Source organism: Agelaius tricolor, unplaced genomic scaffold (genome assembly GCF_023055355.1).
Source record: "Agelaius tricolor isolate 1412-34295 unplaced genomic scaffold, bAgeTri1.0.p SCAF_1, whole genome shotgun sequence".
Classification (NCBI taxonomy): domain Eukaryota; kingdom Metazoa; phylum Chordata; class Aves; order Passeriformes; family Icteridae; genus Agelaius; species Agelaius tricolor.
In genome coordinates, this window is record NW_027269261.1 from 10,356,170 (window position 1) to 10,373,197 (window position 17,028).

Here is a 17,028-nt window from a genome sequence, read left to right on the forward strand (position 1 = left end):
CGCCGCCCCGCTAAGTTTGGTAGGGGCACGTCTCTCCCCTATTTCTGAAGGGCGGTGTGGCGTGCCCTCATCCAAGATGGCGGCGGCGGAGCCTCAGCGGGCGCGGGGCCGGGCGTGCCGCCGCCGCCGCCATGTTGGCGGCGGGCAGCGCGTACCGCTGAGCTGGCCTTGCCGGGCGCGCGGGGCGTGCCGGGAGGGAGCGGCGCGAGCGGCGCGGGCAGGTGGGAGCGGCGGGGCTCCGAGGGGATGGGGATGGGAATGGGAATGGGTCTGTGTCCCATGAGCGACACAGGCGGTGTCAGGCGGTCAGTGACGGCCCCTGTGAGGGGGAAGGGGTCGTCCCTTGTGAGGGGAGCCAGTGGTGTCCCCTGCGGGAGGGTGTGGAGGGGGCGGTCAGCGGTGTCCCCTGAAGGGATATGGAGCGTGGTCAGCGGTGTCCCCTGAAGGGATGTGGAGAGGGCGGTCAGCGGTGTCCCCTGAAGGGGTGTGGAGAGGGCGGTCAGCGGTGTGCCCTGAAGGGATATGGAGCGTGGTCAGCGGTGTCCCCTGGCCCGGTGCTTTCATGGGGTCAGTAGTGTCCCACAGAGCAGCACGGGCTTGGCGCTGTTCGCTTCGGCCGGGTTAGGCATCAGCAGTGACCCCCAGGGCAGGGCTGGGGTCAGGCGTGTCCCCTGTGGAGGGTCCCCTATGGTCGTGCCGGGGATCAGTGGTCTGGGGGGCGGAGGTGGCACCTATGGTTGCACTGGGGTCTGTGATGTCCCCTATGCCATGCCAAGCACACCAGCTGGGCCATTACACCTCTCCTGACCCCAAAGGAGGGCCACAGCTCATGTCAAACCCAGCATGGCAGTCAGGGCTCTGCCTGGGGCAGGGAAGTGATTGCTGGGCTGCAGCTGGAGAAACATGGAATAAATTTACCCTGTGGCTCTGCTGCATGCCTGAGATGTCAAATGTTTGTATTGCTGTTCTGATGTGCGGGATCTTTTACAGGCAGACTCAGCTCTGAGTTTCACTTTGACAGACCTGTTTGTGATGGGGATGTGCTGTGAACCTGTCTGTTTGTCCATCCAGTGACAGGGGTGGAAACATGGGGCAATTCTGCCTAAGCTTGATTTACATCCTTAATAGCATAGAGGAAAATGTCAGTGAATTTGGAGTTCTGTAGGAAAATGTCACACCAAAACTTCCCCTCCTCTGAGGGGAGGTGTTGCTTCTGGTTTCTCATGTGTGTGGCCCTCCTGAATATTCCACCTGCAGTGAGGACCAGGAGTAAGGTAGTCCTGGAGCATCTGCAGCTGTAGGTGAACCTCTGAGTTTCCTTGTCTGAAGCACGTTGTGGAGCTGCTGCTTTTGGCTCTGTGAGTTGCTGCTAGTGCTGTGTGGTGTTTTTGTGGTCTGCATTTGACAAGTAAGTTTTTTGGTAAGCTTGTCCTTGCCTTTCTCAGAGAAATCAAAAGTAGTGATGGCCTGGAAGCTCTTGTTTGTGCCTTATTTTGAAGAGTTAAGTTAGACAACACGGAGAATGACTCCTCTGTTGTGTTGGAGATATTCCTCCTTGATGTTTTCTGAAGTCTTCTGGACTCCCAGTTCCTTCCTTGCAGTGGGCCAATGATGCCATGCAGAGTGGGTGTTTTTTGATATTTTGTCATGTACTTGCTTCCCTTTGTAAGCAGGTCAGGCTGGCAGCTTGGTGACACTTGTGACTGGTTTGGTGTCAGACTTGGCCTCCTTTTCTCCCTGCAACGTTTCAGCTGAAGGCTTCAGGACGTCTTGCAAATCTGGCCTGTTTTCCTTTACTGACCCAGTCAGGAAGGATTGCCTTGAGGCCAGCATGAGGCTGATTGGATTTTGAGATGTTAAAAGTGAATCATAAGAAAAAAAACCAAACAACCTCTTGCATTTTGACTTTGAGTGTCGGCTTTCCTTGTTTCTTTGTTGGATTTGAGTGTTTTAATTGGCTGTAATGTTGATGAGAGCCCTGGACAGAAGAGATTAATGGAGTCACGTGGTTTATTTGATAATGGGATTAATGCATTGTGCTGTGTTGGCTTTGTCCTGCAGTGCCTTGTGCCCCCACCTGTAGTTGATCTGCTGAGCTCCTTTGCAGGCCCTGTTGCCCACAGCAGTGGCCTGAAGGTGCCTTTTTCTGTCCTTCAGGAGCTTCTGGGGGCCATGGCGACGTACCTGGAGTTCATCCAGCAGAATGAGGAGCGCGACGGAGTGCGCTTCAGCTGGAACGTGTGGCCCTCCAGCCGGCTGGAGGCCACCAGGATGGTTGTGCCCCTGGCCTGTCTCCTGACCCCGCTGAAGGAGCGCCTGGACCTGCCCCCCGTGCAGTATGAACCAGTGCTCTGCAGCAGGCCCACCTGCAAAGCTGTGCTCAACCCTCTCTGGTAGGAGTTGCTCGGATGGGGATGTTGGAAGGGGCTGGATAGGATTTGCATCTGAGATTCACTGCTTCCTTATTCCCCTTTTTCTCTGCCCTGTGCCTGGCAGCCTCTTTCATTTAGATGTGGTGGGCTTGTTAAAATCCATACATCAACATGCCTGTTACTAGAGCTGACAGGAGCAGAGGGCACAGGAGGATCTCTGGGGAGGCTGTTAAGGCAGAGAGTCCTCTCAGCATCCCAGAGAATTTAATGGTGAATGAGGAAACTCGTAATAGACAAAGATGCCCATTATACTGGTATACTCAAATCTGATGATTTGAGTGCTCTGGACTGTGACTGTGTTAACTTGTTTTCCTCTGGACTCTGCTGTTCACTTGTTTTCCAGCTTTCTACACATCCTGCTGCTTGTAGGTCAGCTCCAGTATGAGCATAATGAAGTAATTTTAGAGAAATATCTTGGTCCCAAGATCATGTGATGATCATGCATACTCAGAGCGTGGTGTTGGGCTGAGAAAAAGCAGGGAATGCCAATAAGAGGAAGTGAAATAAGATCAAAGCCATGGAATGAGAACGTGGCATCCTGCACTAGCAGGATGTTGTACTGGGCTGAGGAGAGTAAACTGTGGGACAGGGAACAGCCTGTTTGTTCTGTGTTTGCACAAGATCTGGGTGGATGGCTCCTGCTGCTCTGAGACTGGAGCATTTGTGTGCTACAGCTGCACAAACAATAAGACATGAGACGAGCCTAAGTGTAGTGAAAGAATTATTAGACCCAAGTCTGTGTCTGCCAAGGGCTGAGCTTCAGAGAGCTGTCAGTGGTCCCTCATGCTGACAAGCCTGAAAATGGCAGAGCTGGATTAGCTAATGAACTTCCTGGGTATAGAATCAGAGTCTGAGTCCCTGAAACACTTGCTGTTCAAGCTGGAGTGTCTGTTTCTTAGTGCTATGAACCAGCATGGATTCATGAATTAATTGTGAAGCTTTGCTGTGAAATTGTTCCTGAAGTCACAGCAATGCCTCATCTTTCCCTTGCAGCCAAGTTGACTATCGGGCCAAGCTGTGGGCTTGTAACTTCTGTTTTCAGAGAAACCAGGTAGGTTGGAAAAAGCACTTCACCTTTTCAGTGAACACTTTATTGATGGCCTTCCCTGGACATAAAACATAAATTCTGCTTCTCTAGATCCCTTCCCTTGGCCTTCTTGCTGAACCCAGGCTAGAGTACAGCCTGCTTTATCTGACATACTGTCAGTGATTTTACTGGCATGCAGAGCATAGCAAGGAGATAAAAATGCTATTTTGTTCCATGTGTCCCAGTGTATTTTTTGCATCTGATATTTACTGTTCCTGAAGATTATGGGATTCATTAGATTTGAGTAGACTTTTGCCATCAGAAAAGAATGGCTGAAAGAATTTCAGCTACTGCATCATTGATGTTGTAGCCTTACCTTTTATTTACACTGGATTGAGTCCATCCTGCTGGCCACTTTTTGTCTGTGCTTAGGAAAAGCACTGTGGGTTTCTTGCAATGAATTAATCAGGTTGGTGCAGTGGCAGTAAATAAAAAGTTGAATAACCGCATCATCAGCAGGGCAGGCTCTGTGCTGAAGAAGAGAGCCCTACATTTTTGCCCTGCAGCTTCCTTGTCCTAATTTTTTGTTCTCTTTTTCAGTTCCCCCCAGCATATGCTGGCATTTCTGAAGTCAATCAGCCAGCAGAGCTTATGCCTCAGTTTTCAACAATTGAATACATAGTGCAGGTAAATGAACCACAGGCGAGTTTGGAGCTCCCAGAATTGTCTTGTTTCTGACAAATGATATATGTGTAAAATAATTTTAGGATAATACAAATAAACACTATGTCTGCAAGGTGCTCAAAAAGGGGTTAATTTTATTCCTTGGCTGGAGGCTTTATAGAATGTCATTTCTTCCCACTTCAGCGAGGTCCGCAGACGCCGTTGATCTTCCTGTATGTTGTGGACACGTGCTTGGAGGAGGAGGATTTGCAGGCCCTGAAGGAGTCCCTGCAGATGTCCCTGAGCCTGCTGCCCCCCGATGCCCTGGTGGGGCTCATCACTTTTGGCCGGATGGTCCAGGTTCACGAGCTGAGCTGTGAAGGGATTTCCAAGAGCTACGTGTTCCGGGGCACCAAAGACCTGACAGCCAAGCAAATCCAGGTGTGCTCTGCTATCCCTCAGGCCAGGGGCTTGTACTCTCAGCTCTGTTGGGCTCTCAAGCACAGGAGCCCTTTCTCTTTCTTCTCCCAGTATCTGTCTGTCTTTTTGCCTTTGTAAATGTCTTGGAAGCTTGTTCAGGATTGAGTTTGTGTATCTGACATAATGGACCCATGATCCATTCCTAATGGCAGTGCAAAGATGAATAATTTTACAGATTTAAGTATATTTAATGCTGCAGTATTGCAGGCCTCAGGGTATATTCAATAATAATACAAGTAATATGTAGTATGTTTAGTGTTTGAATAGTACATCTCTGCCTCCTCTTTACTGTTCTTAGGATATGCTTGGGCTTTCAAGGCCAGCTGTCCCCATGCAACAGGGAAGACCTCTTCAAACTCCAGAGCAGCCTGTAATTTCCAGCAGGTAAGCTTTACCAGCACAGCACACAGCAGGGCAGATGTTTTATGCCCCTTTATACCTGTAGGTCATGCTTCTAACCCTGGGTTTCCCAGGAGAGGAAGGAGGATTTAAATGGTATTGTCTTGTCACATTAATTTACCTCCATTGAGTTTTCTCTTTCTCAGCTTCTCTTTTTCAGTGGTAGCTCTCATGCCTTTCAGCAAACTCACCTTTGAACTTCTTTCCTCTTCTTTATGTGACTTTGCCTTCTTGCCAGTTCCTGATGTCTTGCTTTGATCAAATTTTTTATTTTGCACAGGCTTGTTATCTTGGAAAGTTTGCATGTAAGAAGACAACCTGCTGCATGTCTCTTTACTTCTGATTATTGTCTCAGTGCAATTTATGTGTGCCAGGAACAAAGAGGCAGTTTTTTCTTCTCCAGACTTAGAAGCAGGAAAACACTCTATTTCTATTTTTGCAGGTTCCTACAGCCTGTGCATAAGATTGACATGAATTTAACAGATCTGCTTGGAGAGCTGCAGAGGGACCCATGGCCAGTGACCCAGGGAAAGAGACCCTTGCGTTCTACTGGAGTGGCTCTTTCCATTGCAGTTGGCTTATTGGAGGTACTTCCAGTGCTGTTGTTTGACATGAGCAGGCCAAAGTAAGCACATGAGATGAGATGAGTGCAGCTGGGTTACAGTGGGGTGCAGAGCTGCAATTTGTCTCTACTGACATTTGAGCTGTGCTAGCACCAGCTGATGTAGGTGGGCTGGAAGGTTCCATCTAAATGGTAAAATTTGCAGATGTTGAAAGGTCTCTGATTCTTGTGTGTGTTGCTACACAAGAGGTGATACTAAGCACTGGATTTATCTAAGTATTATCTAAGATATAAGTAAAGAGAACAGAAACTGCCTGCTTCCTGTTTTGGAGACATGAAACTTGATATGGTTTGAGTTTAAACTTTATCTGAGTGCTGTGACTGTCAGGAAGTGCATCACTATTTATCAAGGTGGCCTCCAGCAGGGACAGATCCCCATTGACATTGCAGGAGCACGTGCAGACCCTTCTCTAAAGAAAGCATTGTTGCTATTTAATCAATTTCCCTTTTTTTTCCCCTCCTCCCCCTCTCTGATATAAGTCTTTGTTTTTATTTTAGGGCACATTTCCAAACACAGGGGCCAGAATAATGCTGTTCACAGGCGGGCCACCAACACAAGGGCCAGGCATGGTGGTGGGAGATGAACTGAAAACACCCATCCGTTCCTGGCACGACATAGAGAAGGACAATGCAAGGTTCATGAAGAAGGCCACCAAAGTAGGTACTAGGGCTTGATGGGTGTGTTTAAAAGCTGAAACTGAGCGTTGTGTCAGAACACTACATGGGTTGCGTGGTTGTCCTTGAAGTAATGAGTCTTTGTGTATGCTAAATTATGAGGATGGTTAAGGGCAGGGTAAAGAAGCTTCCTCCTAGTTAGTTCTCCATCATGGTCTTGTGCCTTCTCAGAGAAGAAAGTATTTCAGTGTTGTTTCTTAGCTGGTGGTGGGTGGAGAGTTTGTTCATCGGCATCATTGTATCTCCTCCTGGAGAGGAACAAATCTCCCAAGAACTGGTTATTTCCAGAAAGCCTCCTTTGTCTTCTTGATATATAAAACAACCATTAAAATAGAAAAAATGTCAGATATGAAATGTGCCTGTCAGCTTAGAGAAAGTTAAGAGAACAGGTGTCATCCTGCTATCTTTGGGTTCCCAGCAAGTCACCACAGACTAGATGATTCCTTGTCATTTATGCACTGTTTATATTTGAGACAATAAACTCAGGCTCATCCAAATGCATCCCTCATCCTAGAAGGGAGCAGTGTACTGCAGCCAACATCTCCTTAGCTACCATGGTGATTGTCCCATTGTACCTTGTGTTGGCCTGAGGTGGGGAGCAGCACAAGTTGCACTTTGCAGCCTCCTAACCCCCTGTGTGTGTTGCCAGCACTACGAGACTCTGGCCAACCGCTCTGCGGCCAACGGGCACTGCATCGACATCTACGCCTGTGCCCTGGACCAGACAGGGCTGCTGGAGATGAAGTGCTGTGCAAACCTCACTGGGTATGTTCACTGCAGGGCAGCACACAGCTGGCACCTGCTTTTTGGGGTTGGTTTTTTTTTTTTTTTGGAGGGGGAGAATAGTTCAGGAAGCAATTAGGTGTGCTGGCAGGGCAGAAGGGTTTTTAAAGTTCTGTTCTAAACTGTGGTTTGAATTTGCCAGGAATTATATGGCAAGCCTCACCTGATCCCAGTCCACATTTCTGGAGTCTCAAAGCAGCATGTGAATTAGCACTGCTGCTAGAAAACTCAATGGTGGGTAGAAGCTTTCCTTGTGTGGGCCAGATTTTCTTTGCTTAACAGCTCGCTTGTGCTTTCTCCAGGGATTCTTGACTTCCCTGGGCCCAGTTTTAAGTGACATGTCTAAAGGATAAATGTCTCTGTCCCATATTGCTAGAAATGATCTCTGTGAGGAAGGCTGTGTGCTAACCCAGGCCTTTTGGGGACTTGGCATGTTTTACTGCAAGTGCAAGGTGTTTGTAAATAACCCCTCAGTGCTCAGCAAGGAGAAGAGAGACTGTTTGACCCTGTGGATGTGTTAGTGAGCTGCATCTGGTCAGGCCTGGGCTTGCCAGGGCACTTAGGGGAGGCCCAGCACGTTCCCTGTGCTGCAGTGGTGCAGCCACCCCTGGTGTGGTGTGGGTGGTTCCAGCCCTGCTCAGGGAAAGCAGGCTGAGCAAAGAGCTTTCCAGAGCTTTTCCACACAAACATTTTGAAGGCAGCTGAAGCAATGGCAAGGAACAGAGTTGAGAAAGGAAACTGACAAAGGTGGAGCACTAACCTGTGTGGCTTTGTAGGAGGCACCCATGAATCTGCACTCCCTGGTATGAATCCTGCCTATGCAAAGGCATGCTCTAAAGCAGTAACTGCATGTGTTTGCATGTGTCAGAGGTTCAGGGATGTATCCTTTGTACTTCTAGTTCCCAACTGCTTCAGTTCCCTTGTTTTTTCTTTCCCAGAGGACACATGGTGATGGGAGACTCCTTCAACACTTCTCTCTTCAAGCAGACCTTCCAGAGGGTATTTAGCAAAGGCTACAATGGGGAATTTCGGATGGCTTTTGGTGCAAATCTGGATGTGAAGGTGAGAGATGAGTTTGATTGCAGTTTCTGGCATGTTTGGGGTGTAGGAATGTCTACATGTTTGAGGTCAGATGTAGTGCTTCTTTGGGAGAAGAAGCACTGTACTGGAGGGATATTTATTTGGAAGTTAGTAATTTTGTTGTTGTGTGGGTTTTTTGTTTAGTTTGTTTAGTTTGTTTATGTTTTATTTAAAGCAGCCTCTCCTCACTCAACAAGGAACATTTCATACAGTTTCATCCCTATAAATATGTCTTCATGATTAAAATGTGGTTCTGCAAATTCTCTTACCTTCACTAATTGTAGCAGTGGATGGTCTGGGAAAATACCATCTCATTAAAGCTGAGCAACACATTTAGACTGTGTGTATTCTATTTGACTGACTTAATGAAAAAAACTAACTTTTTTTTTTTATTTTTACCTTGTTCAAGACCTCCAGGGAGCTGAAAATTGCAGGAGCCATTGGACCATGCATATCCCTGAATGCTAAAGGACCATGTGTGTCTGAAAATGTAAGTTTCTGACATGGAAAAATCTTTAATAAAGAAGTAAATATACAATGGAAAGTTTCTGTCTAGACCTACAGTTGAACCAGAATGTCAGAGTTTTCCAGGAAGCATCCCTAGGAAATTACAACCTTTCTTAGACTAAATTCTTGCTTCCTAAGGCTTTCTTTTAACTGTATGGCCTTCAGTAACTTCATTCACACCCAAAAGATAAGCAATCTAGAAGGCCTGCCATTACTTGTACCTCTGATCAGAATTTAACAAAAGCTTACCTCTCCTGCTGCTAGAGGAAAATTGCTGATTTCTTTCTGATTCTGTGCAGGAACTTGGAATTGGAGGGACATCTCAGTGGAAAATCTGTAGTCTGGATCCCAGTACAACTCTGGCCATTTACTTTGAAGTGGTAAATCAGGTAAGCCCTGGCTTTTTTTTTTTTTTTTTAATCATCTTTTTTACTTCTTACAGGTCTAGATAATGCCATGGCACCCCCTGTGTAGCAGGTGGATGGTTGCAAAGCAGCCAAGTATTCTGCGATGACAAAATAGTTTTGGAAATTTTTTGCACGTGTCTATTTCTTTTATGTGCTGTGGGGGCTTGTTACAGCTGGGAAGAGTTCTGGAAATCATGTTTTGAAGTGTGCCTTTGTTTCATTTTCAGCACAATGCACCCATTCCTCAGGGAGGCAGAGGGGCAGTGCAGTTTGTCACCCACTATCAACACTCCAGCACCCAGAAGCGCATTCGTGTCACCACCATAGCCAGAAAGTGAGTACCCCGTGCCAGTGCTCTGCCAGAGTAGCAGCAACTTCAGCTCCAGTCTGTGCTGGGGTTCCTGGCTTTTTGCTGCATGCACTGGCACACGTGGATGCACGTGGCATTAACCCTTTGCTCACCCTGCAGCTGGGCAGATGCACAGACTCAGCTCCAGCACATCGAGGCCGCGTTTGACCAGGAGGCGGCTGCCGTGCTTATGGCACGGCTGGGAGTGTACAGGGCTGAGTCTGAGGAGGGACCTGATGTTCTGCGTTGGCTGGACAGGCAGCTCATCAGGCTGGTAAGACCAACACACTGAGCTTGGGGGCATTCTTGATTGCAGTAAAAATGGAAGAGACAACAGCAATCTTTTTTCAGATTGCCTTGCTTTGTTTGTGCTCAGATCATGGTGACGTAGCTGTAGCATGGAATAACTCAGAACCCAGTGTGATCAGCAAATTTAGGATGGGATAGGTGAACATCCCATTATGCTGAAAGGGACTGAATAAGGGATAGTGAAACATGGAATAATGCAGGTGGGATTGTCACTGGTTCAACCCTCCTGCTTAAAGTAGGACCAGCTCTGAAGTTAGAGCAGCTTGCTCCAAGTCTTGTTCAGTGGTACTTTGAAGATCTCCAAAGGTGGGATTTCTTACACTTCTCTTGACAGCCTGTTCCAGTGTCTGGTCACAGTCACTGTTTGTTTTTTCCCTCTTCTCTATCTCTCAATCAGAGTTTCCATGTCCCCATTTACCAGTCAGGTAGACAGCAAGTTGACTCCCTAATCTCACTCTTCACCAGGCTGAACAAACCCAGCTTCTTCAGCTTCATTTTCTTCATAAGATGCTCCAACCCCTGACTAACTTGGTGGCCTCTGCTAGACCAGTTTGTTTGTATATGCTAGAGCATATCCATGTTTGTCTTGCACTGGAGAGCCCACAGCAGACACAGCATTCAGATGTGGGCAAGTTTAGGATAGTAATCTGAATTAATTCTGCAACCTCCTACTGTCTCTTGCTTTGAATTTCACAAGCTCAAATTGTCAAAATCAGTGCTGGTCTTGTCCAAACACTCATGTGGGGTTGCTACTAACACAATATGGCACATCAGACCCCCAAAAAACAGGGCCAGTCAAATAGAGATTGGAGCACAAGCACAAACAGGGCCAAACTGTTTGCTGCAATGACTGTGGGATCATTAAGAGTTTAATTTCTAAAACCACTGATACTTATTTTCAGTGAAATGGTGAAATACCTATCTGCTGTTCTGCAAGAAGTGTTTCATAGGGTACAGAACAGTTTAGGTGTAATAGCCCTGAATTAATGGAAAAAAAAAGGGTAGTACTGTAGAGGCACCATTTCTTTCATTCTTGGATAATTGCAAATCTAGACTTTATGAATATATATATATATAAATATAAATAGATTAAATCTTCATTCTCATTCTAGTAAGACAGAAAAGAACACTGACTTAAAGAAAAATAGCCTGTAACTGCTGTAGTACTTGTTTGGTTCGTGCCTTGATTGTTTAAAAATTAGCAGAAGAACACCCTCTAGAAAAAGAGATCTAAATTCTTAAAAAAAAAAAGAAAAAAAAAAGAAAAAAAAAGAAAAAAAAAAAAAAGAAGAGAGAGATAACCAAAGTACCCATTTTGCTTCCAACAGTGTCAGAAATTTGGACAATACAACAAAGATGATCCCAACTCCTTTAGGCTGTCAGAATCATTTTCTTTGTATCCTCAGGTAAGAATGTCACTTCCCACAGCCGTGGGAAGAGTGTGCAGGGGTGAGTGGGAATGATGATAAAACATCTTGCACTATTTATCAGATTCAGGAGGGGAGGAACAGGTGCTTTTTTAATGTAATGGACTGGTCCTGTAGTTCAGCACTGCAAGAGACTGATAAGGGAAGAAATCTGAGGAGTTACTAAGGGGCAGACTTTTCCCCAAAGAATTTGCTGTTCATAAATACTGGAATTGGGTTGAGATGTTTTGGCAACTTTGGCTGACATTTCTTGTCTCACTCCTCTTTCTGGTGCAGTTCATCTTCCACCTGCGCCGCTCCCCATTCCTGCAGGTCTTCAATAACAGCCCGGATGAATCTTCCTATTACCGGCACCACTTTGCCAGGCAGGACCTGACCCAGTCCCTCATTATGATCCAGCCCATCCTTTATGCTTATTCTTTCCATGGGCCTCCTGAGGTGAGTCTGTGTTTTCCAGGAAGAGGTCAATCAACTCAAAATAATGAGTGTTCAGTTGAAGTAACACTATTTCAGCCAAAAGGCCCTTGTAGATTTAAAAAAAATTATTACAGGACACGATACTTTTAGTCAAGATCATATCAAATTACACTTGGATGGGCATAGAAATTGCTCTCTGGCATCCTGAGATCTGAGAGCTTAGGGGTGCCTGACTTTGTTCTTTATTTTCCCCAGCCAGTGCTTTTGGACAGCAGCAGTATTCTTCCTGACAGAATCCTACTGATGGATACTTTCTTCCAGATAGTTATCTACCTTGGTGAGGTATGGTGAAGCACGTTCTCTTTCACTTTTTGTGCTCCTTCCCTCCTGCCATGCATGCAGCCAGCTTTGCTGCTAGTATGAAATATTAACAAACTAACTTCTTGCAAGCTCACACAGCATAGTGACCATGTCGTGTACATGCTGCTTGTTGGAATGAAATTCCCACCACTGTCAGAATAAAAATAATACTGGAACCACTAAGGATATGTTCTGCACCAAGTAGCAGTATGGGAATGTGCTCTCTGTGGATGGAGTGACAAAACTATCTTTTGTCTCCTTAAAAAGGAAAAAAACCTAGAAGTTTCTTTCCTCAATCAGGTAAAAAGACACTTCATAGGACTTGGGGGACTTCACCTCAAACTTAAGGATAGCCAATTGGACAGAAGCCAAAAAGTCCCACCTAAGCTATTTACTAGAAGAAGTCAACAACAAAGGAACCAATCACTTTTGTGAGATGTTTTACCAGGAGCAAGAACCTCTTGCACCTGGCTCAGTTTGTCTCTGTGAAGAGTTTTGTTATTTTGCCTTTTATAAATCTTTTCTCTTTCCAACACTACCACAGAAGCCATCCTGCTGATTTTATGCCTTCTAAGGTAGCTGAGCTATCTTGGTGTGATATAAATCTCCAAGAGCTTATGAGACCTGGCTCAAAGAGACCAGATATCATAGCAGCTGTTGTGTTAGCTTGGCCACGAAGGTGGTCCCTTACCATGCCTGGAAAACTCCAGAGAAACTGGAAATGAAGCAAGGCAGAGTTACAAGATGATACATACTTTAACAGAGTTGCAAGTATTTTCAGAGGAGTGACAGACTTTGTTTGCAGGGTTTTCATACTTAAGTACTGTAGCTCTTCAAGAAATCAGGCAGTTTTCCAGTTTTTGCTTTTAAATACTGGATGTTTTTGAAAGCTGCTGCTATATTCCTTCTCTCACGACTGAGGGAAATGCTTAGATACTTTTCCTTTCTAAAAATCTTCTGGAGTTACCTTAAGGAGTTTCTGTCTTCTGTTGCAGAGCAAGACACTCAGCCGGTGGGTAAAATTCAGACAAGGGAAGAGCTGAGTGTCTGACCTGTGTATGTACAGAGGAATTGCTGCAGACATACAGTGCATGCAATGGATGCCTTGAAAATACTGTAAGGCCAAGTCAGATTCAAAAAGTCAGTGGTTTATAAATGTTTCATTTCTGTGTTGGCACAGGCTGAAGCATATTGAAGATTTTCAACAAACAGCTCTGGCACTGCACAAATTGCTGCCAGGTTTTGTGTTGGGTGCCTTAAATTTAGGGACAGAAAGTAATGTTGTAGGCACAGTAGTGAATGTGTGTGTTTGCCCCTAAGCAGAAGCACATGTAGCATTCTGCTGCCTTAAGACATGCAGGGTGAAAAGGGGAGGCTTGTAGACATCTCTGCTCCATTTTCCTTTCCTCCCTATGCCATCAATAGACTATTGCCCAGTGGCAGAAAGCTGGATACCAGGACATGCCTGAATATGAAAACTTTAAGCACCTCCTGCAAGCCCCACTGGATGATGCCCAGGAAATCCTGCAGACCAGATTCCCAATGCCACGTTACATCCACACTGAGCACGGGGGCAGTCAGGTAAGGAAGTTTCTGGAGGAACTCTTTCTGTTGTTGCCTAGAGCAAATGGCTCATTCTGCTTTTCTGAAAGGATGGTTCTGGTAGTCAAACACAGTTTAGCTCTTCAAAGTACAGAGCTTGCATATTTTCTTACCAGCTTTTACTACAACTCTGTCTTTTAATAGGCTGATCACTTGCTGGATGTGGTTATGAAATATGAGGGTGGAAAAAAAAGGGAAAAGCCAACTTAAATATGTTTTTATTCCCAAGTAAAAAGGTGGGAAATAAATTATTTGGCTCTGTGTCTATAGTTAGCTTGCTAGGACAGTAATGCTGAATGATTGACCATCTGTATCTTCACTCTCAGACACTGAATGAGGATATGAAACTGTTCTTATTTTCACTCTTCCTGGAATTGCAGTATACTGTAACTTGTGTACAGTCTGCTGTACCTGTAGCAGTGAAGGGGCAGGAACTGATGCTCCAAACCAAAGATTTGGTGTTGATTTTTGATGTGACCCTTTTACACTGGTCTTGCACTGAGCCATTTTTGGAAGAGCACATGTGGCAGGGGAAGAAGAGCAGTGCTGGTGTTTCCTGTGCCATGGAATCAGAGCTGCCAGCTGGGCACAGCCTGCTGGAGCCGGGCACTCAGTGCCCCTGAGAGACAAGCTCTCTGTGGAGCAGGGATTTCTGGACTTGAAACCTGCTTAAATTAACCTAGAACCTTGCAAAAGCAGAGGAACATTGCTGGTCATGCAGCCTGAGGGAGCAGACAGGGCTCTCATTTTACCAAACTCCTCCTCTTCTGTCTTTATAGGCCCGGTTCCTCCTGTCTAAAGTGAATCCTTCTCAGACCCACAATAACCTCTATGCCTGGGGCCAGGTAAGCAATGGAGGAGCTGCTCATGTTTGGGAATGCTGTAAAATACACATAGACACGTTTGTGTGTGCAGTTGCCATCCTGTCTCACCAAGGGGCCACAAATAGCATTACACTTGTCTTTGGTTCCTTATCATGGTAGCACTGGATGATCAGAATGGAGTTTTCAAGCCTGGATGTCATGCTTTTTCAATATTCTGGAAAAAGCAACTAGCATATGGATACCTGTAGATCTAATTTAGTTGAGAATATTAGACTTTTTTATCCTGTTTGTGTAGAGCTTTGGGCAGCAAAATTCCCAGTGCTTTAGGAAGAAACTTCCCTGCAGCAGTTCAGATTGTAGGAGAGGATAATGTCAGTGATGTTGCCAAAGAGTGGCATCTGGCTTTTGCAGGAGAAAAAGGTTTTAGCAGGCAATGAATTCAGAGTGCTGACATTTGATTCACTTTTACTTCATCCCCTGTGTTAGCAACAGTATTTTAGGCTTGTTATTTCTTTGTTTTTTCTGCAGGAATCAGGAGCTCCAATCCTGACAGATGATGTGAGTCTCCAGGTATTCATGGACCACCTGAAAAAGCTGGCAGTCTCTAGTGCATCGTGACTGATCAGACTGAGCAGCAGGAGCAGACGATTTACATGGATCGTGTTGATGACAGAAGTGGACCAATTCATTTACATTTCCTTTCCTCTCTTTTAAACTAGGGATTTTAACTGTTACACGAAATAAACATTCAGGGAGAGTTTTTTACTTCTCCCTTCTAATTTATTTGTACTGCTGTTTGTCTATATTCTGTTCACTCTGCGTTTTCCACGCATCCTAATTAGAGTTGAAAGGTGTTTTAGCCAACAGAGATTTTGACAGCCTTTAGCTTAACTTTTAAAAATTCTCTTTTAATGCTCTTAAGAGGTCTCCCAGCCAGCAGGGGCCTGTATTAATGAAAAACACAACGGGGTAGGAGCACTGCTCCTTAGTGTCGTCCCCAAATCCTGCTGTCGGTGCCATGGGCGGCTCTTGGCTCCTCTTGCCCCGCCCCCTGCGCCTGCCCCGCCCCCGGCGCGTGCCCCTTTAGGGGGCGGGGCTTCCGCGCGGGCGGCCATGAAGTCGGTGCGCGCCGCTGTGTGGAACGCCAGGGCCGCGCTGATCTACTCGCTGGGCGCCTGGACCACGCTGGGCGCCCTCATCTACTACGGCCGCCTGGAGAAAGGCAGCACCGGTACCGGCAGCGGGGCCTGCGGTCACCTCCGGGGGCTCGGGAGGTTTCGCTGAGGGAGAGCCCGCTGGGCGCGCGTCGTGTCCGGGGCGGGGCTTGCTCAGGGGGCGGGGCTTGCGTGAGGGAGAGCTCGGCCGCGGGCGGCTCCTGGGCTCTCCTGGCTGCCCAGGGTAGGGCCGGGTCCCGCTCTCACCGCTTCCCGACCCGGGAAGGTAACGCTGGGTGCTGCCCGCCCGCCCCTCGGGGCACTTCGGGCTGTGCGGCTGCCGCTGAGTGAGCCGGGTGTCCGCCTGGCCCGCCCCAGCTGTCCCTCCTGAAGAGAGTTAATCCCGTGTTGATGGGAGAAGGTCGTGCTTTATCTCAAGTCACGGGAACAGGCACTGTACTCTTCCCAACCTGTTGCTTTTATTTGCGCTCTTGGAATGGTTCGAAGCTGTGCTGCGGGAGGGCTAGGCTGGACATTAGGAAGCGTTTCTTTACTGAGAGGGTGGTCAGACAGTGGAATTAATGGGTGTTTGCACTGGGCTGCTTGGGCTAGCTTTGATGTGGATAGCTTGGGAAACCTGTTGTTACTGCTACTGTAGTACTGATAATTGTCCAGTACCAGTGTAGGTGTCTGATCTACCCCATTAAATCAGTTTTTCTGGCTATGGTTAACAGATCTTTGCTATCTGAGCCTCAGAATGGAAGGAAAAGCAAAAAGAATACTGAATGCCCACATGGCTGCCATGATAGAGGGATAAAACATTTTTATTGTTGTGCTCTTTTTTGTCTTCCCTCCCTTACCATCCTTTCTATTCCTTAGAGAATGAAAATGATCCTGAGGCAAACCAACTTCGCAAGGAAGTACACACTAAGGAATATCCTTTTGGATTGACAGTGAGAACAGAAATAACATACAAAGAGGTTCAGCCTCCTCTTACTCGGCTGCTCAGGCGTGTGGTATCATTCTTTGTTCCTGATGACAGCCCTCCTTCTGAGAAGTGATCTGTTCAGAAGCTCAGAACGTTGTGCTGGACCTCTGAGAACATCATCCCAGTGCCTGGCACCAGAGCACTGCTGGAAAACTGTCCCTTGCATTGCTGGAAGAGCAGCTCTGCCCCGCTGGTGTGAAGGTGCTTTCTCAGCGGGACAAACCCAGGTGATCCAGGCTGTACCTGGGGTGGCTCCTCAGCTGGGCAGCTCTGAAATGGATGCTTCAGGAATGATGAGTAAATGGGAAGGAATGTATTTTAATGTCTTGGTTACCGGAGTTCTTAATGGTCCTTCAAATAAAAGCTCAGAGAGATGAGTTACAAGTGTGGAAATGTTTTTGTAAGCTAAAAACTTACTGAATGTTCTGCTCCAGGCTCTTGTTCTTTAGGGGTTTTCCTGATCCTTGCACAAGCTGTCCCCTTGTAGGGTACTGTCCCTCAGCTCTGTGGCCAGAACTAATGT

The 17,028-nt window shown here is 46.6% G+C and overlaps 2 protein-coding genes across 3 annotated transcripts; both read left to right on the forward strand.

The window, feature by feature from the left end:
- On the forward strand, positions 1-15,146 carry SEC23B (SEC23 homolog B, COPII coat complex component). 2 transcript variants are annotated; one of them, XM_071422808.1, is made up of 20 exons: positions 1-19; positions 2,158-2,393; positions 3,426-3,483; positions 4,060-4,146; positions 4,327-4,563; positions 4,901-4,986; positions 5,444-5,588; positions 6,122-6,280; positions 6,948-7,063; positions 8,020-8,143; positions 8,571-8,651; positions 8,968-9,057; positions 9,303-9,409; positions 9,545-9,698; positions 11,062-11,139; positions 11,437-11,598; positions 11,833-11,919; positions 13,363-13,518; positions 14,319-14,384; positions 14,892-15,146. In XM_071422808.1, exons 2-20 carry the CDS (start codon positions 2,173-2,175, stop codon positions 14,979-14,981), a joined length of 2,304 nt encoding a protein of 767 aa, XP_071278909.1. In that variant the 5' UTR covers positions 1-19; positions 2,158-2,172; the 3' UTR covers positions 14,982-15,146. The 2 variants fall into 2 exon arrangements, with proteins under 2 accessions (XP_071278909.1, XP_071278900.1); XM_071422799.1 differs by lacking the exon at positions 1-19 and adding an exon at positions 91-221.
- A 285-nt stretch (positions 15,147-15,431) lies between these two features.
- On the forward strand, positions 15,432-16,882 carry SMIM26 (small integral membrane protein 26). The gene is made up of 2 exons (XM_071422821.1): positions 15,432-15,594; positions 16,397-16,882. The coding sequence occupies exons 1-2, from the start codon at positions 15,477-15,479 to the stop codon at positions 16,576-16,578; spliced, it is 300 nt and encodes a 99-aa protein (XP_071278922.1). The 5' UTR covers positions 15,432-15,476; the 3' UTR covers positions 16,579-16,882.
- Positions 16,883-17,028: the final 146 nt, after the last annotated feature.